Source organism: Rhinolophus sinicus, chromosome 13 (assembly GCF_057876585.1).
Source record: "Rhinolophus sinicus isolate RSI-liver-muscle chromosome 13, RSI-T2T, whole genome shotgun sequence".
Lineage (NCBI taxonomy): Eukaryota > Metazoa > Chordata > Mammalia > Chiroptera > Rhinolophidae > Rhinolophus > Rhinolophus sinicus.
The window spans coordinates 40,752,525-40,777,525 of record NC_142513.1 but is presented as its reverse complement, the minus strand read 5'-3'; the positions used below and the strand labels follow the sequence as shown (position 1 = coordinate 40,777,525).

General features: G+C 41.0%; 1 protein-coding gene across 4 annotated transcripts in view; it reads right to left on the bottom strand.

The window, feature by feature from the left end:
• CFAP61 (cilia and flagella associated protein 61) overlaps nucleotides 1-25,001 on the bottom strand; it is a 332,957-nt gene that overhangs the window by 160,180 nt on the left and 147,776 nt on the right. For all 4 annotated transcript variants that reach the window (XM_019712531.3, XM_074317335.2, XM_074317333.2 and 1 more), the window contains exons 16-17: nucleotides 22,000-22,206; nucleotides 18,994-19,128 (exon numbers count right to left, since the gene is read on the bottom strand). In XM_019712531.3, the coding sequence (XP_019568090.2) occupies nucleotides 18,994-19,128; nucleotides 22,000-22,206 (342 nt within the window). The remainder of the gene's footprint in view (nucleotides 1-18,993; nucleotides 19,129-21,999; nucleotides 22,207-25,001) is intronic.

Genomic DNA, 25,001 nt, shown 5'->3' with positions numbered 1-25,001 from the left:
TACATATGAGGTGTGATCAAAAGATACGGTGAATGTTTAAATAAAAGAATGATTACAGTAAAAGACACATTGCCATTAATCCCTCACAAACTATTCCCCCTTACTTCAAACACACTTATCCCATCATTCTTGCCATTTTCTGAAGCAGTTCTGGAAGTCCTCTTTCGTGAGTATGTTTACTTCATCCTCCATCATGACAACATTCCTTGTCACACATCGCTTCTGGTACGGCAATTTCTGTCAAATGAAAACATTACGGTGGGCCCTCACCCACCTTAATCACTGGATCTGGCATCATGCAACTTCTGGCTCTTCCCCAAAGTCAAAATGACCATGAAAAGAAAACATTTTAATTGATTCAGGACATGGAAAAAGCCATGACAGCGCAACTAAAGACACACACGAAAGAGGACTTCCAGAACTGCTTCAGAAAGTGGCAAGAATGATGGGATAGTGTGTTTGAAGCGAGGGGAAGTATTTTGAGGGGGATTAATGGCAATGTGTCTTTTACTGTAAAGTTTTTCTAAATTTAAACATTCACCATATTTTTTGATCACACCTCAGATTCAACACAAAAGTATTTTCCAAAAAACTTCCCTGAAATCACTTTTGGTGGGGTGGAAAGGAACAGACAAGCATATTGCACTGTCTTTACACCTGTGCACCACTGACATCACGCTTCAGTGCAAAGATAGGCCCCGGACTTTTAATTTCTCAAATGCACGTCAGTGGTAAACAGTCTCAGCGTTCGTGTTAATGACACCATCTGGTGCCTCCCATAACTGTGTAGCATTCAGCTTCCAAACAAGATGTAATGGCAGCAACACATGAAACCCACTGACATTTACAGTAAGGAAATTTATTATCAGTCATTGGTTTGGTATAAATGTGTTTGTATGACTGCTGGGGCTATAAAATCATCACCTTTGCCAGGCAAGCGAAGGTGCAATAAATAATGGATTTTAAGCCATGCATGTACTACCAAAGCATTAAACATTTATCACACAGGCACAATAGCATCTTAAGCAACAGTTACCACTGAAAAATTAATGCCACTTTTGAGAGTTAAATGAAAATCATTTAGTCTAAGCTTTAATGATTTTTAATATGGCTCAGTATAGAAACAAAGATTTTTTTTTACTTTTTATTTTTTAATTGACTATGATATATGTAAATAGCTCTTTCATAATAATTTTCTCTTGAAGAACAACCATTCTATGCTCTTTTGTTAAAAAAAGTCAAAAATATAAACTGAAATGTTTCTTGAAAAAAAAATCATTGTTTAAAGCCTTTCAAAACTAGAAATGACAAAAGAAAGGTTCTTCAGGAATCAAATGTTATTCTTCCCTTTAAATCCTTAATGGATTAGTCAGTTATAGTTGCAATTAAAGCATTTTAACTTTAAATTAAGGAAACAAATATAAAGTCAAAACCAACTAAACCCCTTGAGTAATTAATCTAGCCACATTTATCCCCATTACTTACTCTTTTAAAATACTCTCCCAAAAGGGTACCTAGTAATTTTCTCTTATAAGCTTGTTCTATGGGTATCCATTGCTGAAAAAAACACACCAAAAAAAAAACCCTTGGAAATAATTCAAAATACAGATAAATCGGGATGTGGTTATTAGCTTTATGGAGGATTGATCAAAGAATACTGTTTGAGACAAAGGAACAAAGAGAAAACTAAGCGTGAACCAGTTATGTATTTTCTTCCTGGACACACAACAACGAAGACAGGAAGCCAGTGGCTGCCCTACAACAAGCCTACTCATGCTGGAGATCAACCTGGTCCCAGACTGTGTGCTCAAGAGGATCTGTCATGGGATGACATGAGGAGGACGTAAAATCAACATGTAAAATCATCACCTAGCAAGAGGAAACAAAATAAGCTCAATGTTTAGTGAGCAGCACTGTTTTTAAAAAGTTGGTTTTAGGCAGAAGTCAAGAAATGACTGAATTAGATTTCTAGCTCAGTTTGTGAGTGAGGTTTAACTCCTTGGTGAAAGCTATTCTGTAGTTTTGTGTAGTGCTACGCAGCACTGTAGTGTTATGCAGCAATCTCTCTCAACTATCCCCCACTCACAGGCACACATCCTAACCTGGTAGCTGCTGAGAGCTCTCTGGAAGTCCTGTCCCTGTAGGGAGACGGGAAGGTGGTCTGCAAAACACGTCAGAAGGCAGCATGGTAGCCCTGCTTCTGATTATTGAATTAGTAAAAGGAGGTGTTGAGATTTCAATGCCTTCTCTCATAGTGACTGTCATCTAAAGGGGGTTGTCCCTTCTTGATGTGCTGGCTTCCTCAGATGATGAGGAGAACCTCTGTGGGGAGCATCTGTCCTTTGGGAATTGGGGTGAGGCACCCAGGAATGGAGAGATCACTGTGGTGCCCCTCCATGGACACACATGTGCCTCCTGCTGCTGATGCCAAGTCACAGAAGTTCTCGGAGGCTGGCTGGACAGACAGAGGGTGGGTGGCCACTTGCCTTCCATTACTGCCGTTAAGACCTGGGAAGATACCACGGTGTGAAGAATAGCCTGAGTTCCATCTGTGTGCCCATAGCTCTCTATCACACCAAGAAACTACTCCAATGACTACCTCTAGTGGGAGCACATGGAAGTTAACACAATCCGCTGGGATTCTTATACTATTATGAAATAACATGTACCTTGCACCTGGCACAATAAAACAAAAGCACCAAGTAGAGGGATTCTTCTAAAGCAGTTTCTCTATCCAATATCCTAAGAAAGGGCCACTTGCCCTGCACTTCAATCTGTCGCTAATTAATCTAAGTATTCCCTAGAATCCTAGCTGTTACAGTACATGCTCTGGAAATGACTATCACGGCTCTCCCAGAGGTAGAGACCAAGGAACAAGACCAAAAAGGCCTTGATAGTTTCTTTCTAAGTTGTGCCAGTTCCTATACCTTATTAATCACTCTGCGTCTGTTTAGTGTGTGTGTGTGTGTGTGTGTGTGTGTGTGTGTGTGTGTGAGAGAGAGAGAGAGAGAGAGAGAGAGAGAGAGAGAGAGAGAGAGAGAGAATCATGGCAAATATAGCTCTCCTAAGGGTGTGATACAAGCTGACAGCCTGAATGCAACTGTGAAATGAAAAACCAGTTAACAATGAAGGAAGAGAAACAAAAAGCAATTCAACAGATGCTTGTCATTTTTACTCTTTAGTATGGATCAGTTTTTCTTGTTAATTATATCACCTATTCTCTCCCTATATTGATAATTACATAATTACATGAAACAGATGGATGACAGAATGCACCCAGATGGTAAAAACACAAACAGGCTTACAAATTGCTTATTCTTGAGCATATTATAAAGAATTATTTAATAATACATAGATTTCTATACTCTACACATCTGTCAAGTAGAGCCTTCAAAATAACATTTTGTCCGTTTTTCTTAAACAGATACATTGCCCTCCCTAGGAATTCCTGGGAGGCCAACTGCCAAAGGTAAAATATCTAACCTTTTCCAAACATTTGAATATCTAAAATTCGAAACTCTTATCTGAGTCCACTGGGTTTTTTTCTATATTAAAAAAGGAAATGACAGTTTCAAGGGGTTTTACAATCACACATAGCTCTAGTTCTGCTTTGAACAAGCTGTGTGAGGTTGAAAAGAAAGGATGGCTTTGTTTTAAGAACATAATTTGAAATGTTTTAATTACATCTGATGGGCTTCTTGCATGAAATTCTTGTTAAAAAACAAATAAAGGGCCGGCCCGGTGGTTCAGGCGGTTAGAGCTCCATGCTCCTAACTCCGAAGGCTGCCAGTTCGACTCCCACATGGGCCAGTGGGCTTTCAACCACAAGGCTGCCAGTTCAATTCCTAGATTCCTACAAGGGATGGTGGGCAGCGCCCCGTGCAACTAAGATTGAACACAGCACCTTGAGCTGAGCTGCCGCTGAGCTCCCGGATGGCTCAGTTGGTTGGAGCGCGTCCTCTCAACCACAAGGTTGCCGGTTCGACTCCCACAAAGGATGGTGGGCTGTGCCCCCTGCAACTAGCAACGGCAACTGGAACTGGAGCTGAGCTGCGCCCTCCACAACTAAGACTGAAAAGACAACTTGACTTGGAAAAAAAAAAGTCCTGGAAGTACACACTGTTCCCCAATAAAGTCCTGTTCCCCTTCCCCAATAAAAATCTTTAAAAAAAAACAAAAAAAACAAAACAAATAAAAATCAAGCCATCAGTGCTGTACCTGATGAGTGTGTGCTCATGTGGTGGCAGATTCTCACACGGGGCAAGGAGAGACTCAGGGCCAGGCTGGGTTTCTGATGGGACCGAAGGATTACATGAAATCCACTCCTTCCTCCCGGCCTCACACCATCACTCTGACCCTCACATCAGGCCTCCAATTAAATGACCCTTTCCGGAGAGGTTTTCTTGACTCAAGCCCCTCATTCTCCATTCCTTCCCGGGCTTTCTTCTTGCCACCACTTGGCATGGCCCATCCTGTCTGTCTGTCCATTGTCTGACTTCCCCACTAGAATACAGGCACCTGGGCAGCAGCAATTTGTCCACTTTTTTACCACTGCAGCCCCAGCGCCAACCACGGGGCCCACCATGTGATCAGCATACAATAAATACTAATAGAGCAAATGACATAAATTGAGTCTGCATCTCTAAGCTCCCTAAACAGGGATGCAGAACACGCCCTGGGACCATGGTTTAGGCAGGACCATAGTCAGAGGAGTCTGCCTATGCATGGGCAGGGGGTGAGTCCATGAAAGTCGGGTCTAAACCATGGCGTATCATAGTCCGGGACAAAGAACAGAACACCTGGACAAACACTGTGGTCTAGTGTAGAAACAGGCTCAGGGAGGGACAAACCCACCTGGCTTTGCCTAGAGTGGCCTGGACAGGGGAGGCAGGAGTGAGGAACAGAAAACTCCAGAATCGGGCTGTTCTCACACATTGCACTCGGGGAGTTGAATGTGTATAGATATGTATGGAATGAAGAATTTGAGCACTTTTCCAGAGCCATTTTTGGATGGTGATTGTGTGTACTGTGTGTGTGTGTGTGTGTGCGTGCATGAGAGAGAGAGAGAGAGAGAGAGAGAGAGAGAGAGAGAGAGAGAGAGAGAGAGAGAGAGTTCATCAGAAGCATTTGAGAAGACTAGGGTTTGAAACCTAACCATGTTGTTTATCAGTAAGAAGAGTGCCTAGACCATAAGTGGTTGTGGGGAATTGATGAGCTAATTCTTATAAAGAATATAAATAGTGCCTTTCACATATAACACTAAATAAATGTTAACTGTTATTATTTCTCCTGACTTTGTTTGGTTGTTCTTACTTTTTGCATTCTTTTATTTGAAAAGAAATATAATGAGACTAATTGAATAGTAATAATGCATTGCATAATACATTGTTACATGTTGCAAAGGCAACAATATTGAGAATTTTTTTTAATTCCTTTTAATGTTAGCACTATAAGAGAACTATTTTTGCTTGCATATATTTCCTTCCTGTTTTTATCATGTACATGCATATTTCTATATAGTTGAAATAAATCCATAGTTAAATAACAACAAAAAAAGCGTTTGATTACTCAGGGCCTGGGGATGCTTTTGGAATTTGGGCTTCATGTGCTGTATCTCCCATCTGCACTCCATTGGGGGCAGGTCCCCAGAGGATGGGCCAGCTGGGAAAGAGAAGCGAGGCCACTCATATTCTGTCGCTCTTTGCGCTCAAGGGAACCTGGATCTCAGCATGGTGCCCTCAGTGGGGTCAAAGGTCCTTGGGCCGCAGACAGCATCCTCCAGAGCAAACAGCTCCCACAGAGCAAAACACAGGGAGAGGGGAGATGGTGGAAACATCCCATGAGGGAGAGAGACAGGTGCCTCCAGCTAAAAAGACAACAGGTAAGCAGAGTCAAGGGCATGGGTAGGGCAATGAATGTGCAGTGGAGCCCAGCTGCTCAAACTCCTTCAGCCTCTTGCATTTGCTTAGCCTTTGAAGCAAATCGGAATCACTCAGTTGCATGTCTGTCTGTGTGTCCGTCTCTCTCTATTGGTGACATGCAGGGAGTGATGAGCTGTTAGAAGTCACATCATTTGAGGGGTCAATAGCCATGGCCCTGCCAACACAGAGTGACCTAAGACCCAGTGTTTGAGTTTGTCTAGTAAATTAATTAAAATAGTTTTCAATTATACATAATTCCGCGGGACACTATCAGACCATCTTTGCGACCTGCTCACAAATTGCAACTTATGTTAGATAATACCCAGTTCGCTTTCTTAAATCAGCGATCACCTGTGGCTTCATGGAGGCACCACACTGAGGATCAGTGAACAGTCATGATAGTGGGGGTTGTTTTGGGCAGCAGGGCTTCAGTATGGTGACCAGAAAGTGCTGCCTGAGACTGGCTCCCTGGAAGCACGGCTCCTTTTGGTTAAATACATAAACTACCATAAAAACCTCAATTATAACAACTACCATGGTGATAATTTCAACCCACTGAATTATATTAAAAACACAAAACAAACAAAACTGGGACATGATTGTCGAGTGCAAGAAGTAGGAGCAGTGCTATGGTAAGTAATTCATGTTTATTACAATGGTTTCAACTGCCTGAATGGCTCAGGCCTGCCTGCACTGCAGTTGAGTCATGTTTGATCATCTCAAACAAGCAGCAATAAAAAACCTTTATGGCTCCCATGCTATTTCCATATCTTATTTGTTCTTTTTTTTCCTTTCTGTTTTTCAGTCATCCTTTTTGTTTTCTTCTTGCTTATTAAGTTGGTTACTATGGTTAGCATGACATCAGTGATCTTGACAAAGTTTAATGGTCTTGAGGTAAAGGTTTTTATACTTTCTTAAAGAGGTTTGACCCCAGAGTGCAGCAGCTTGAGGGCTGAGGACTGAGGGCTCCACGCTGCCTCTCTAAGGGGGGCAATGCAAAGAGGGGAGGGCAAACCCCTTCCTCAGCCAAGCTGGTGTGGAGGACAGAAGGCCACTCTGCCACTTTCCAAGGCCCATTTGACCCTTTGCCCTTGATAAACACAAATGCCATTTCCCTTCAGATTTGGTGAGTGTGCTAATAATGATAGTAACTAAATTCAGATGGCTTTATGAAAATTACTAAATTGTGGAATACTTTTAATCCACCTGAGCTCAATTTGATTGTAAAATCTACCAGTTCTTGGGGGCTTTTTTCTCTCATCTTTCACATCTTCTAAGAAAGCATATTCTACTTTTTAAAACTAGAATTAACATATAAAATATAACATCTAAAAGCTTTTACGCAAAGTCCTGAGAGTTAGACTTATAACACTTTATGATATATGCATTTATTGGTATAAAACCACTTTGTAATGGGTGGAGCCATGTTTTTATCATTCCTCCATGTGCCAGAGGGAGTGGGCCAGCCCCACAAGCGGCCTTGTTAGTCTACAGTCTCGTATATTACTATTATCATTGTAGTGGGGTACTATTTCATATTAACAGATGTATTTCATTCCTGCCCAGTCTCTGTTGACTCCTGACCCCTCCTGACCTCTCAGGTATCAGTGAGGGGACATCAGCTATTGGGCAGACATGCTACAGGAGAACAAGTGGGTCACTTCTCTGCTTTTTTGTTTCAAGGCAGATAGCAGGTTGCAAGGTTTTTGAGTACCAAAAGTCAGAGTTGATGCCTCAAATGACAGATTTCAGAAAAACACATGGTGATAGCATAGTCTGTTGTCCCAAGACCGGAAGGAGGAAAAAAGTCAGAGAGACAAATGGACTACAGGCTTCTCCTTCCCCCTGGTTAAGGCCATAAAAAGTAGAGGGAAAGGGCAGGGAACCCCTCCCCCCAGATGTTCTGGAGAATGTGGGAGTATAGAGGACTGTGCCTCACAGAGATGCCTCTGCCATCTCTCCTGAGAAGGGCAGAGATGGCTGAGGGTGGTGCCAGGGCAAGAAAGAAAACGAGTCAGGTCACGAGCTTCCCAAAGTGCAGAGTGGTATAAAAGGGAGGGAGGAAAGGAAAGGGAGAGAGAGGCTTCCACTGAAGGAGATGGAATGTCCCCACTGCAAGCTCTGAGGGCTGACTGGGGACTTGGATGCCAAAGTAAGGGATGGCGGAGGACAAGCTGAAGTTCTGACATCCAAAGGATGCCTGTGGGGACAGCGCCAGCGCCAGCACCAGCCCTCCCTGCCCTCCATGATGCCATGGTACTCCACGACTGCGGAGAACTCTGATGTCTTCCCCACCCCAAAAATTCAAAGAGGGAAAATTCCTGAATGAATGGACTCTATATAAACTTTAAATGGTTAAATTTACCTGGAATTGATGGAGGTCACTTATTGTCTCACCAAGTGGAATGGAGATTTAGCTGAATTAGAGGAAAATGGGGAAATAGAAGAGTGCCATTTTGCACATCTGACTACCTGTCTTAAAAATCTATATCAGGGGCAGCCTGATGGCTCAGTTCGTTAGAGCGCAAACTCTGAACAACACTGTTGCCAGTTCGATTCCCACATGGGACAGTGAGCTGTGCCCTCCACAACTTAATTGAAGGACAACGACTTGGAGCTGATGGGCCCTGGAGAAACACACTGTTCCCCAATATTCCTCAATTGAAAAAAAAAAAAAATGTGTTTAAAAAAATCTGTATCCGGCAGTAAAAAAGGGGGGTTCTATACATGCTGATGGCTTACTCAGATAAAGGAACACTGCAAAGAGAAATCATCTTTCTAATGTTGAGAGTTACAAGTTCTCCATTTAAATTTCTAAAACTTTATGCTTTTTGATTAAAGAACTAGTAAATTTACCTTTGACATAGCAAAACTATTTTAGGACTTTATTGAATGGAAATCATAAATGTGCTCAAAAATAATAAAGATGAACATCGTAGCATTGTTTACAGAGATAAAAATTGGGGTAAACTTTTAAATGACCAACATTAGGGAATTGGCTACAAACAACAGAGGTAGAATCTTGGGATCTGGGTCAGACTACTGCACTCCTAGGGCCTCAGCCCAGCAGCCCAGCATGGCCCTGGGCAAGTTGATATCACATAGGCCATCTGAGACAAGAAGACAAATGGATACTACATTCTAAAGAAGTCCTCTTGTAAAAACTGTCGAAGCAGGTGGGCAAGCACAGGTTAAATGACTTTTTAAGCCCTCGTTCACAATGAAGATACAAAAGGGTTAGAAGAATGGCTATAACAGAGGATTTTTCTGGAGATTTCCTCAATGAGAACTGTCGCAAGTCACTCCACCATAAGAGGAGAGGTGGTGGCTGCCTTGTCTACGTTCACAGGTTCCCACAATTAGCAGACACAGTGCACTGGTGAGTGATTCCTGACTGAGAAATCTAAAGGACACGGTGGGCAGGCCAGCAGCTGCTGCACGGGCTGAAGGGAAGGTGGTCTGCTGACTCACATAGATGTGAGCTTTTATCGTAGGATCTTTCTGTAAGGCCACCTTGAGGGGCAAGTAAGACTCAGGCTGCAAAGACGTACGTGTGACTGAGTTACAGGAGAGGCCTCCAGTGACAGGAACCACTGAAGAAAACTACAAGCACATGCCATGAGAAGGGGAGTCCAGTCAACAGAGCAGGGGCCATCTTATGACAGTAGCAGTCAAGTACAGACTTGCCTGTTTCCCCAGCGATTCCTCCCCACCCCAGCCCCAATTTCAGAAGGAGCACAAATATAGCTAAACAATAAGACACTAACAGCCTTTAAAAAAAAAAAAAAAGGCTAAATAAGCTACATAGATGCTATATTACTGGGGGGCACAGTGAGTTAGAAAGAGAGAAGATGCCTCCCCCGTCCTCCTTTCCCCTCTGCAGGTTTCCTATAAACAGTAGGCTGTAGCAGGGCGTGGGGAACTCTAATCTTTGCATGAAAATTGCGGTTCGATTATTATATAAAATGTTGAATTTTATGGAATTAAGACCATGTTTTGTGATTTGGAGTGAGCCACATAACTTTACCTAAAATTAACCAGCAATGTCACGGGACTTGCCCACTTTCCATTCAGATGCTGGGGAAAACCCGGCCAGGCACAGTGAACAGATTTACAGGGTGATGTGAGTCATAAATCAAGAGGCTTCATGATTATTCCCACACGTCCTGCTGGCTTCATGTTTAGTTACATAACTGAACCTCTCCTAACCTCAGTTTCCCCCACTGTAAAATGTAGAAAATGACACACAAATTTCTGTGTGAATGCAGCAAGATAATCCAAGCAGGCACGAAACACAGCGCCTGGCACAGAGAAAGTACTCTTCGAGGGTTAGAGATTGATCAAAGGTTACAGGTTTGTCAAAGGGCGACTGCAACTATTAAAATGACATTTTAGAATACTTAGTAACACGCAAAAATACTCACAACATACAGTTGACCCTTTGTACCCCCAGGTTTTTTATCTGAGGATTCAACCAACTTCAGAGCGAGAATATTCGGGAGAAAGAAAGTTGCATTGTTGCTGACTTGTACTATATAGTTATGATGGTTGCGTCTATACTGAACAGGTACAGATATTTTTCTTGTCTTTTCCCCTAAATAATACAACTATTTTCATAGCATTTACATTGTATTAAGTATTATAAGTAATGCAGATAAGGGGGTGTGCGTAGGTAATATGCAAACATTACACCACTTTATATAAGGGACTTGAGCATCTGTGGATTTGGGTACCTGCGGGGGTCCTGGAACCAATCCCCCTTGTATACCAAGGGACAACTATATTAAGTGAAAAAGAATGTTTCAAAACACTATATACATATGATCTCATATTTAATTGTATATTTTTTTTTCCACAAAAAATTAATCTAGTTGTAAAAACACCAAAACATTAACTAGGTAATCTATAGATAATGGATTGCAGGCTTCATGGATTTTTCTGTCTCTCTCTTTTTTTTTTTCCTAAAATGTCTACCATAAATACATACTGCTTTTGTAACGACATATTTCTTTTTTAATCAAGGGGAAAAGATGTAACTTCCCTAGTCAGCATCTGCAGCTCTAATTGTTCCCTTTGTCATTTTATATCCCCAGCTCCTTTAAAATACACAAAGCAAACAAAGGCTCCTATTGGAGCTGCCATCCAGGCCTTTCCTCCCTGAAGGCTGAGCCTGCAGAAGCCACTTAGCTATGAAGGCCAGTTCCTGCCTGGAAGGAGCTCAGGTCCACTCAGGAGCCTTGCTTGGCTGCGCCGTCCCAAGCACTGCAGCAGGCAGCTGATGTATCCGGAGGCACTTCTGGACCTCTGTGGCATTCATTACCCTGGCTCTGCAGGGAACAGAAAGCATTTTTTTTTTCCTCCTACCGGGTTGTGCAAGAACTCAATCAGATCAGCGTCCAGAACGGCCTCAGGACCTTTTTTGTTTTTCCTGTTGGGAGCTGTGGCAGCTCTTTTTAAGAGCGAGAACACTACTAAATGTGGACTGAAACAAAGGACAGACATGCTGGTGGCTTAAAAACCCAGAAAGTCCTCCATTTCACTCCCATGGTTTAGATGGGTGTTTTCTTTGTTGCCAGATCCCTCCTAAATGTCTGCAAGTAGGCCCAAGGGAGGCTGATGCAGGAAAGATAAGAAGAAGGGAGGTTTTATTTTAGAAAAATCTCTGCTTTTAAAAGAACTGAAGCTTTTTTAGTGGTGTACTGTCAGATATGTGTATGAAGCCCTCTGAGTGGTGGGAAAGCACCACTCCTGAAATTAAAAGTACAACTAGGTGTACTGCTCATCCACAGCCTTGCGTTAACCATCACTTCACCACTTACTAGCAGGAATGCTGGATCAGATCTAAGAATGAAAGAATGCAAAACAGTACAGCCACTTTGGAAAAACAGTTTGGTACTTCCTCTAGAGTTAAACATAGAGTTACCATAGGATCCATAAATTCTACTCTTATGTACATCCCCAAGAGAAATGAAAATATACGTCCACATAAAAACTTGTGCATAAATGTTCACAGCAACATTATTCATAGTAGCCAAATAGTGGAGACAAGTAAAATGTCTACCAACCGATAAAATGTAGTATATCCATACGATAGAAGATCATTCAACAATAAAAAGGAATCAAGTACTGATACAGGTGACAAAATGGGTGAAACTTGAAAACGTGCTAAGTGAAAGAAACCAGTCACAAAATACAATATTATATAATTCCATTTATACAAAATGTCCAGAACAGGCAAATTCATAGAAACAGAAAGTAAATTAGTAATTGCCTCAGGCTGGGGAGGGGGTGGGAGGGAGGCTATAGGGAGTGACTGCTAATGGATTTCTTTTTTGGGTAACAAAAATGTTCTGAAATTAGATAGTGGTGACAGTAGTCCAGCTCTGAATATATTTTTAAAAACCCAATAAATTGTACAATTTAAATGGGTTAATTTTATGATATATGATTTATATGTCAATAAAGCTATTAGAGAGAGAGAGGAGGGTGGGTGGGAGAGAGGAAAGGAGAGATATTTTCCTACAATATCTATTCTAGAAAATGAGGACCAGATGTAGGATTGATTTTTGATGATATGGAAATGTGAAGAAGTAACTTTATTTTTCACAATTCCTTCTCTTAGCACACCCTAAACACCTCATTTTGCCACTCTTTTGCAGCCCAATTTCTAAACAATGTCCAGGGCTTGTTGATCATACCACTAGGGTACATCCTGTCCACCCTTCACCCCCCAAGCAAACCTTTAGTCACACACCCCGGGCATTTACTTGAGCGCTTTCTAACACCATGAAACCATAGGCAACATGGAACTGAATCCTGAGAAATGTAAGTATAACCTACATATGGGATCCTAATTTTTTTCCTCCTTTCCCAGCAGCTACTATTATAATTTTGAAAAGTTTGTAACAACAAGCTGATGCAACAGAGAGAGAAGTGCAGATAAGCTGGATCAGCTGGTGTCCAAAAACTGACCTGAGCACCCAACCTGGACCATATGTCTGCTCCTTCCCAGCCAAGCCCAGCCAGGGTCAAGCTGGCACCAGATCAAACCCAAGAGGGACTGACTCAGCTGAGAGGAAAATCCAACTGCTCTGGGGGAAAACCAATTATCTGCGGGTCACCTTTTGGTTAAGTTCCTGGTGCCAAAGATCTGGGAGATTCCAAAAGGTCTGTGTCAAGCCATCTTCCTTTTCTGTGGTTTGCTTTTCCTATAATAAGTCATGATATCAGTAGTTTAACTTTTTAGATAAGACTGTATACATATATATATATATATATATATATATATATAATATATAAAATATATATTATATTATATATGTATATATTCTATATACATGTATATATTATATATGTATGATATAGAATATATATACATGTATAATATATATATATATTGGTTGAAGGTACAAGTTTTGGCATCCAACTGCCTGGGTTTGAGGCTCAGTCACTGAATTAGCCTTTGGACAAGTCATTTACTCTCCTTTTTGCAAGCCTGTTTTCTTTATGTACATTGAGGATGATAGTATCAGTAACTATTTAAAATGTTGACATGAGGATTAAATGAGATAATTCATAAGAAGCCTTTAGCAAGAGCTAAATACATATTAGCAGGAGTAGTTGTTGTTTATTATTCTGTAACTTTTCTAAAAGAGAGGAATTATGATAATAATGAGAAGAAACCACGATTTATAAGTCATTCTGATGTAAACAAATATACTATGTATAATACTGAACTAGATAGTGTTCAGAGAATTGTAAAGAAATGATCATAGAACGCGTATTCTTTGGAGAAGAAACAAGAGCTCATGAAGGAATTTTTGTAAATTACTCTAAGGATGTCAGAGAAAAGGGTTCACCATAAATAGGAGAAAATGTATTTCCCATAGTTAGTGTAAATGGCTGACAAGTGCCTTAAAAACACAAACTTGACTCATGGCAGGGATTTAAAGTGGGTTAATTTCATTTTAAGAAAATATCACTATGGCCACATTAATAATGATCAGTGCATATATGATGCTGAAAAATATGGGTTTGTATTTTTAGAAACTTCCACCAAGGAGATACTAAAGGGCTAATTTAAACACACACATGCACGTGTGCATATATACACGTGACCCAACCACAAATACAACCAAGGGAAGTCTAACCACCGGCAGAGAAAGTTTCCAAGTTTAAGGAAGGAGTTGGGAAACAATTAAGCTGGGGAAAATCTACCAGGTGCTGGGAGAATAATGCAATTTCCTAGGACAGCAGATGTACAAGTGAAACAGTATCCAGTAACAGTTCATCAGATGGTAATTATAGCTGGACTGGGGAAGAACAGCCAAACCGAAAGGGGGCAATTCAAAGGGTAACTGAATGCCAGTGAGTGACATCTTCTTGTGAGATCACAGACCAGAAACAAGGGGCCAGCACTTAGCTCTGAGGAGGGAGAGTTAAAGTAACTGTAATTTTGCTTTGTAGAAAAGGAGAAAGGGAAAATGGAGATCTCAAAGAATTCATTAGTGGAGATTTAAACAGATCATCACAAATAAACAATCATAAAAAAATGACAACAGGCATTGATAGTTCTGAAAGTATGATTCCTAAAATGATTCTGTTGTCTGAAAAATAATGGATTGATTTGGTCCCCAAAAAAATTTGGAAAAAAAAAAAAAAGAGAGCGATAACTTCACACTATAATTCTATAAATACTAAAACCAAAATAAGAATTAAAGTGATGGAAGTAGATGATGGGGAGCATCTACTGATACTGAAGCAAGGGTAGGAGCTGTTTAAGAGCAAAGCAGATTTTCTGGCATTTAATATCACAAGTAAGAATAATTTAAAATCCCAGTGTTAGAAAGGAAACAGTGCCTCGGACCAAACACAGTTTCTTCTGAAAGATTCTGCAGAACAGGTCTATCCTCAGTGCGGCTACTCCCCCTGAGCCTGGCTCTCGAGGCTGTGGGCCAGGGCAGCCAACTCCCACCCCTGGTTTAACTACATGAACAGTCCTACAGTAACACTGACACTAGACTATAAGCTCATTGAGGGCAGGGACCATATAACAATCCCCTGTGGGGGGACAGGAAGGAAAGAAAGCAAGCTTGCACATAGAACAACCCCAAAGTAAGTGTGGGTCAACTTGCTCCATAGTCTTTAATTAATATGGCCTTTCAATTCATTCAGCCAAATTTTGAGTTTCCCTGGATCATAGGTCTCATGCAAGTAGGCCAGGCTGATATACTTAATAAAATATTCCCATCAGAATAATTCTCAGAATGTAAATGCAGGGGCCAAGAAGCCCCATTCAAGTTAAGAAACAACTCTCCCAGGACCGTCCCATGGGGTTATGGTCATGGTCAGAAAAAAAGCCCCTTCTCTTGTCCATGAATCTATACTAGTTGACCCTATGGGGAGATATTATGATGAATCTTTGGAATCTACCTTTGTAATGTGTGATGAAAATCACTTCCAGGCCCTTTCTTAGAAACTGATATGGGGCAGGCTGTCAATTAATAGAAACGATAGGGAAGGTATTGTGGCAGGGACACTTATCATCCAAACCAGGCAGAAATAACCGGGGCCTTGGGGTAGAGAGGGAATATATTTCCCTGCCATGTGGTGATGAATTTCAATCACTGCTGGCTTGTGCCAGATTCAAATTGGCAACCCACCGAGATGAAACGCTTTCTATCCCATTACTCATGCCTGGAGTGATCTGTTTCCTCGAAGTCTGTCTTCCTAGGTGAAAGCGAGGGAATGAACGGTCACTCTGAGATGCTTTAAATAGGATAAAAGGTATGAAAAGCAAGTACCCAGCAAGAGAAATGTGCAGACATGGAGAGGGAGCTGGGGGCACATTATAAAGCTCCATGCACTGGGAGAGCAGGGAATATAAAATTTAAAGGGGGGTGGGAGATGAGGGTAAGGAGGATCAAATATATGGTGATGGAAGGAGAACTGACTCTGGGTGGTGAACACACAATGGGATTTATAGATGATGTAATACAGAATTGTACACCTGAAATCTATGTAATTTTACTAACAATTGTCACCCCAATAAATTTAAAAAATAAATTTAAAAAAAGGATGATTTCTGAACTTAAAAAAAAAAAATTAAAGGGGAAATATAAAATGGAATTCATTTCCATTTTGTATGACAATCGCTCAACCTCACTTAGTTCAGTGACTGTAACACTATTTGCTCAGCTAAGAAATCAATGTACTTAGGACTCTATACAAATTCTCCTCCTAAAAAATTTCTATTTGGCTTATTTTGTCTCAGATAACATTAAATCACTAAAATGTTAAAAAGAAAACTTTTAAATCATATGATGCAGCACTTTAACTTTTGAACATCCAGGCCTATCAATGTAGATTATGTTCTTGATAATCCTTTGATCAAACATTCAAGATTTCTGAAATTTCTAACTCTTGTTTACTAAATCAAAATCTTTACTAAAACCTTCTCAAGAATGAGTAAAACAAGTAGCAGTAAAAGTGCTTCTTAAAAAAAATCAGAATTCATCAATACAACGAACAACATAGGACAACATAAGAGGTACCCAGCATCGGCTCCACCCAGTGGGTAAGAAATTATCTTCCTAGGCCAGGGATTTAAACAATCCATCCTCTGCTATGTCCTGCAATAAGCTGGGGCTCTGGGGGGGACACAGCCCTCTGACACAAATGACCATGGAAAAGGTTATTAAATGGAAGCAATGATTTCAACTCATACCAACCTGGGAAGTAATGTTAAGATTGTTTTCAATGAAACAAAATGTTTTCTCTGGTTTTCACCCCATCTGGAGCTCCAGCTCACCTCAAAGTCTTCAGACTGGGGAGATTTCTGGGGAGGTGGGGGGTTGATGGGGTTGGGGTTGGGGGCGGGACCTGGTGTTCAGAAAAACAGTGCTCTTGATATCCATGAGACAGCTCTGTACTCCTTGCCCTGCCTGCCCACTCCCCCCAGACCCACCACTCATGCCACTAGAGGACTGGCTGAAGGCACCAGAGCCACGGGCTGTCACTGACATGGGAGGGCTTCTATAGGCCCAGTTGTACGGTTTATCCATACCTAAAGACGTCTCAACAGTGGCTGCAAAAGGGCAGCATCTCTCATTTTTACCCTGATCTGACACAGAAGCTGCATCCATGTACCTGCAGCCCCTTCTCCTGGGATCAGCATGCCTCGATATAAGCTATGTTTCAGTGACAGATATGTCTGAAGCCACTCTCCCTGACCCCAATGCTCTCTTTGCACCAAACATGCGGATCTTAGCTCATTCCAAAGGAGTCTTTCCCCAGGATCTCCACTTACAAACAGACAACCTAACCTAGTGGTCATTCCAAAGGTCCTCCAGATGTGCTTGGGCACTCTTATCTCTAGAGTAGACAGAGTGTGAGCTGCAATATTGTGGCCCTGCTACCTGAGAACACACCTATGATCCTGGGTGAAATGAGATGTATCTGGGGATTGCTTCAAAATGATAAAGCAGGAAGGGCAAGTGTGTGGGGGTGTAGAAGACAAAAAATTGGTTAACAGTTGAAAATTGTTGAAGCTGAGTGCCAAGTATATGGGAATTTCAGTACTACTCAGCATATGGTCTGATACGGGTGCTCATCTGCAAACGGTTACTAGTCTGTGAGGATGGAAGGAAGTATGGAGATTGAGAGAATTCAGAAGTTTTATACCAATTGGACAGAGTAATTCTGTCTGTTAAATCTAATAATAAAATAACTGGACTTGAATTTTGTCTTTTTTATCTCATTTTATTTTAGGAATTCACTTTTTATAAAACTATTAATCTATGATGGAGTGTATATTAAAAGACAAGGTCCCTCAGCATAGACAGAATGAAAAGCCCTGCTTTGTATGGTTCTCTCTACTTTTGTATATACCTGACATTTTCCACAGTAAAGAGTTGGGAGGGAGGAAACAGTGCTATTTGTTTTTAGTTTCTACTCAAATATAAATTTAGAACTTCTCAGAAAATAAATGTAAATTTATTTTTTATTTTACAAATATGTAGGTAAATGTAGGACTGAAAGCAGCCTTGGTTTCAGTAAGCAGCTGCCTCTAAGATGGGTCTTGGTGGAGCCTGCCCCCACCCCACTTCAGCCCCTCTCCCCCCACCCATATGTGAAGTGGGAGGTGGGGGCAGTGCAATGATGCACTTCCTGCAGTGCTGAGATTGTCACAAGTTGTTTATTTGAGCACCATATCTAGCTCTGATGAGCAACTTCTTGGCTAAATGTTTGGAGAGTTTAAACATTCCATGTTCCTCTTTTTCTCTCACATGGACCACTGTCAGCTCACTGAGGGATTTTTTAAAACTTATTTAAGTGGAAGTGTATTATTCAAACTCTACAAGCCTACATGCAAGTCAACCTGACAAAATCATGTTTTCCAGTTAAATTACTGAACACAGCTGTGTGTACATATACATGTATGCGTACACTTCCATTTAAAGCGAAATCTAGGTTTTATTTCTGTCCCCTTTCCTGTTCTGGTAGTAAAAGCTCCTCTTACTACTTACTACTGCCATTCACTTTAAGGTCAAAGCCCCTGCCACCCAGGGCAACTAATATGTTCTTGTTAGTCATCCTGATTTCCCACAGGAGTTAACAAACCCAGCTTAGGACTCAGACCCAGACATCTTAAAAGCAGCCAGTTCAATTTTCTCCGTTAGCCTTGTCCCAATCGTGAGTGACCACTTTGCCTAGAAAGCAAAACATGATGGAAAGGGGAAATCTGCTTTTGAGCAGGGGAAAGAAGACAGAAATATGCTGAGAGGTTCACTCCATGCCACCTGTCCTGAGACACAGCAGCATGCGAAAGCGTCTCTATGGGGTCCCTGGCGTCTGTCACCTGAGCCTCCTGTTTTAGGCTTACTGGGAAATAACCACCTGAAGTAAAGGGCTGCAGCGGAGCCTCCTCAGGGCACCCCTGTAAGGGCACGAGCGCCAGGCTCCCTGTAATTAAGAAGCAGCCTGCTCCCGAGAAGACAGTGCTGCCACCCCATCTGCCACACCCGCATGAGCTGGCACCACGCCTCCTGCCTGCTGCCGCCGGGCTACCCACCGGAGCCTTGGAGACCGCCTTTGATGGAGCGTTGATGCCAAGCTTTTCCAGAGGATAGACAATCTGTCGTCGTGGTCGCACGGGAACCAAGTAATGAAGGGCGGATGTCAGGGAGTGGGCGTAGGAGCTCTGGAACTGCAAGACAGCAATCTCTGTTTTAGGGGAGAAAATGTCAGTGTCGCAGCACAGATGCCTGCACGCGGCTCTGCAAATACGAAATTCTGAACTAAGCCAAACCGGAGACGGGGGAAAAAACTCAGCAAATAAACAAACATACTCTTCGAGCAGAGGAATGAATTGTAGATAATGTCTGACACTAATGAAGATAATTATGAGAGTAATTACATTACTATCTCTGTGGGAATGACAGATAAACAAGTGGTTTGGTTTATGGGATTTTTCAGTACAAGTATTTTCCCCAAGAGGCTATTCTTCTCCATAGTGATCATGAATCAGCTTGATTTGACCCCATTAAGCTGTGTTATCTGTGTCCTGTTAACCTTTGCGTGTTTGGCACAAGTAGCTTTAAAAAGGCACATAGATAAAAATGTCATTTGAGGTCAACTGAACACAGATATAAAAATCCTTCTGTTTGTGAAAGTCACAGCTACTTCCACTGGACCTCTGTTGATAAAATAAGTGCTTTAAAACAAAAAGACGGAACTAGAAAGTGGGGGTAGACTGGGGGAATTGGATCATATTATTTTGACTTAATACTAAATTATGAGTTAGATTTATGCTTACTGAAATGAACTATAATAAATCTGGTTTTAGGAGAATGCTTTAAATATTAATTTTACCCAATGTTTAAAACTTGGCAGAGAAAACTGAACATGGTGATCTTTATTCATTCATATTTAGGCTTCTCTCATTATTTATGAAATCTTAGGGGTTTTGGTGCAATTAACTCTGTATTTCAACCATTTAAACTTCAAGAGTTAAAGTGTGAAGCCAACATTTTTAAAGATATATTTACTGTATTTAAGCTGGAAAGCAAAGTAAACCTAAACTGTAGATGTGTTTAACCAATAAAATGGTTTACATGTAACTTATTTGCTATTCTAAAAACAGCCCTTGGGCATGTCTAAAGCTTCTGAAAGGGATTTCGAAAATCCTTCACCATTGAACTTGACACTCTGATTTTACACACTGAAAAACAGAACCCAGGAATTCCTAGCCAGAGAGCTCTGTTTTTATGCCTGGAAGATCTCTCAATACATGTGCTGGTAAGAGGCTGTGGAGAAAAACCATCTTCATAATGTAAGCCAAAAACTCACTTTTATTACAGTCGACTGGGGATTTATAGCAGAATTTGGAAATTCTTACCTAAATTATTTGGTACTGCTACTTACACTTGTTTAAATGTATAGGTGTGAATCACCTAGAAGTGCAGACTGAGGAAATCTGTTTCCAGATATGTTTCTACATCCTATGTAAAGTAGTACATGATATAATACATTCCAAATTCTATACCATTGAGATAAACATATGAGCATTCAATGCAATGTCCAAGATACTATTTTTATTATGGATGTAAAAGGACATCCGATCAGATTGGCAAATGCAGGCAAGATCATGAATAAAAGCTAAGACTTTAATATCACATCCTGAAGGTCATCAAATTGGCAACTGGCCAAACACACAGTAAAAAGAAATTGTGCAGGACCAGAATTTTCCAGCAAAACTGTTACATTCCCATCTCAGTAAGTGCAAATCTAGGGCATTCACATTGGTATAACACTGCATTTAGATAGAAAACAAAAATCATCACTAAAGCATATCCTTTATCTTGCTAAAAATCTTTCCCATGCTTTTTCTTCTTTCTTTCCTATTCCCTCTGTACTTCTCCAAAAGACTTTTGTTAAATAAGATACATTAGTAAAATTACTGTTATGTGAATGTACTAATACAATTTAGATGGTTTTTAAGTTTACGAAATAATCATTTAAAAAATCTACTTAGCTCACTTGTGGTAACTAAGAAGAAATGTGACATCAGACCCTAGGAAGAGCATGAGAAAGTCTTCAGTCATGAATGGGATCAGATGGGACAAATTGTACCTATGCTAGTGGTTGAATATCATTACTCGTCAAGTCTACATCAAATTGAGGACCAATGCTGTCAGTGATGGAGGGACCAAGTTGCAGGACACAATACTTTGGGAATCCAACTTGAAGAAGCTCTTTCCTGTGGAACACCAGTACAATGAATACGAGTGTGTGTGTGTGTGCATGTGTGCACATGTGTGACACGTCTAGGCATTGGGATACAGCTTTGAACAGACAGACAAGCCGACAAGCACCTTTGCCTTCAAAAACATAAAATTTTAGCTCATGAAAAGTGCTATGAAGAAGACTAAAGCAGGATAAATGACAGGCGAGATAGATTGCTATCTGTGCATGCAAATATACATAATGTATACACATTAGATATGTGTTCATTACAAAAGTATTACTCTACATAAGTAGGACAAGTATTATGCAGTTATATAGGTATTTGCTACATAAAGTTACATTAGTATCATAAATCTCCCCTTTTTATCCATCACTTTTATAGGGGTAGCTATAGTGCTTATTTGGAATGCCATGATAGCACACCAACATTGTAAGATTGAACTGATTTATTCTATGGGTTCATTGCTAAAATGTTCTTTGCTTGAAGAACATGATAGGATCATTTTGGCATGTCACTAATGCACCATAAAAATAATTTGATTTTCATGTCCCTTAGAGCATTTTTGCATAGTTTTCAACCTCTGTTTTTTCAATATGGAAAAGTCAACAAATTGTTTGACTAATTATATTGGTTGGGATTGCTTCAGAAATTCAAAACCATCTAGATTTTCATTGTAGTGTAAGGGTCAAACTCAGTATGGCCACTTGAAATTGAGAGCCACGTAATAACCAAAATGCATCGAGTGAGTAAGGAATAGAATACGGCACACAACACCCATGAAACTGTGAACGCTGATCTGCTGGAAAAGTGAATTACAACATTTTTTTTTACCTTGCTTTCTCTGGACTCTGGATAAATAGGGTAGTAGAGACAGGACTTATAGCCCAAACGGAGGATCTCCTTCAGAAAAAACCTGGTGTAGTGCCGAAAAATGGGGTTCAGGGCAAAATGATACAAGTGCCCATGTTCTTCACGCTGGTGGTAACTGAAGTAGATGAAATCTTCAATGTTGTAATGGGACCGAATGTACTCTACATCCTAAAAAAGAGGCAGGTAAAGGACATCTTAGATATTTTAAACTAATGGCATTGTGTAATAAAATCTTTTAAATCACTTTAGGTACAATAATAACAGATGTGTTTTTCTCTGCTGTGATTTACAGCCTCATCTTCATTGTTAAATTTTTTAAAATTAAAAATTACGTTTTTTGAAAGTCACCTGTTCTGATGGCTTGTCTCTGAAGTATGGCTAAATAGCTTTGGAATTTGTTCTTTACGGAGAGCCTTGCATCTCTGCTAGTGGCCACGCAACAGGACAGCAGCTCTTCACTGCCGTTGGGCAAGGGGAGCATGAGCTGGTCAGCAGGACTGACTGAGCGTGTGCAAATTTCCGGAGCAGGACAAACACCCACCAGCATTCTCTGGATTCGCTACTATTGTCTATTCACCTATTACAGTGGAAGTGAGCCATCCCACAAGTCCCACACTTTGATTGGCACATGTGGCTGGGTTGGCCTACAATAAAACTGCGAGGCTGGGCCTCATCCACAGGCATTCCTTAAACTTTTTATCCCTTTGAGGTACAGTATGCATTGCTTAACGACTGGGACACATTCTGAGAAATGAGTTGTTAGGCAAACATTCTGAGAAATACATCAGAAGGTGATTTTGTCGTCATTGTGCGAACATCATAGGGTGCACTTATGCAAAACTAGATGGTATAGTCTACTGCACACTTAGGCTGTATGGTATAGCCCTAGGCTACACGCTTGTACAACATGTTACTGTACAAAACAACATGAGATTAAATCAAGCACAAGAGAAAAAGATGCAATCAAGAAATGCAGTAAAAAATGAGATATACGTGGCTGCTGCCAACATAACATGGCATACAATTTTATAGCAAACATTTTTTTATAAGTAGAAAGACTCTAAAATAACAAAACGTATAATATAGTAAATACGTATACCAGTAACATAGTCATTTATTATCATTACCAAGTATTATGTACTGTACATAATTGTATGTGCTCTACTTTTATATGACTGGCAGGTTTACACCAGCATCCCCAACACGTGAGTAATGCACTGCGCTGTGACATTAGAACATCAGCTACAAGGGCAATAGGAATTTTTCAGCTCCATTATAATCTTGGGATTATAGCGGTGGGAACCTCCGCTGTATATGCAGTCCATCATTGACCGACCGTTGTTATGTTCATATGACTGTATAACATGTTTACACTGTGGAAGGTAATTTAAAGGACTGGTGAATGTTTACTTGTAAAACTCCTGCTTCTGTGGGCCCTGTCCTGATCACCCCATACTGCGGAGAAGGAAAACAGGGGCTCATCCATGCTAACTGTGCACTGGTTCAGCTTGTCCTGCTTCACTTCCCAGCAGTGCACACTGTGGAGGTGGGCGTGAAAACCAGAGTGTGACTCTCTAATGACAGAAGCAATAAACACATTTGATATACAGGGAAAATCAAACCATATGCAGATTGGAAAGCACTACTTATATTTCTTTGCATTTTCCACAGTAAAATTGCCCTAAAAGCACACTTTGAAGAAGAGGAATTGGATGGGGGTGGCCGGATGGCTCAGTTTGTTAGCGTGCAAGCTCTGAACAACAGGGTTGCCGGTTTGATTCCCACATGGGCCAGTGAGCTGTGCCCTCCACAACGGGATTGAAGACAATGAGCTGCCACTGGGCTTCTGGAGGGGCAGCCAAATGGCTCAGATGGTTAGAGCGCGAGCTCTCAACAAGGTTGCCGGTTCAATTCCCGCATGGGACGGTGGGCCGCACCCCCTGAAACTAAAGGTTTGAAAATGGCAACTGGACTTGGTGCTGAGCTGCGCCCTCCACAACTAGACTGAAGGACAACAATTGAAGGACAACGACTTAGGAGCTGATGGGCCCTGGAGAAGCACACTGTTCCATAACATTCCCCAATAAAAAAAATTGAAAAAAAAAAAAAAGAAGAGGAATTGGAAAATGCAATGAACTTGCTTTCACAAGAACAGGCAAGGACAGGCTCGCAGTAGAAAATTCAGGAAAACTGTGAAGCCTGTGTCCAAGCCCCTCCAGGTCGCTTGTCTTTCCAGCTTCTGCCACAAAGCACAGAGGAAACTGTGTTTGGGGCCCGAGGGCAATTCTGGCAATGTCTGAGCTTTCCATCTGCATTGACCCTATATTGCCTTTACACTCCAAGACTTTTATTTAATTACCAAGTAGGCATTTCTCATTATAAAATAAAATGAGTAACAAGTGTAGGGCTGAGAAATCACTGAAAAACAGAGCCAATAGAGGTTATTAGCACAAAACAGCAGATGGGCCACGTGCATCTAATTTTCCTCCCATCCCAAAACACTTAAAATTAAACAAAAAATTATTTTTAAAATAATGAGGAGAGAGTGATGGGGGAACAAAAGAGCAAGGCACTTTTACCTTAGAAGGAAGCTTACTGAACTTCTCTCCCACTAGTTTAAACCTTCCTACCTTGGGCCACTTGAAGGTCCCTGCCTGCCAGTACTGCCTTCAAGCACCACAAGAGGAAGCCAGTTGACTGATGCCCCTCCCAATCAGTCAGGGGGCTGAGCAGCCCTCCCAGTGACTGGAGAAATGCAGTGGAGAGCAGATATACACAACTGTCAGGATACCCATGCCAGACAGCCATACTGGTAATCTAATCTGTCGTTCAGGACATGAACAGACTTTTAAGGAAAACCAACAAATGTGAAAGACCAGAATAGAGAAACATACAACTTACTCCAGAGAAAACAGAGGTTATTCAGGGAACAGAATTAAAAAAGAAAAAATCTATTAGTGTCC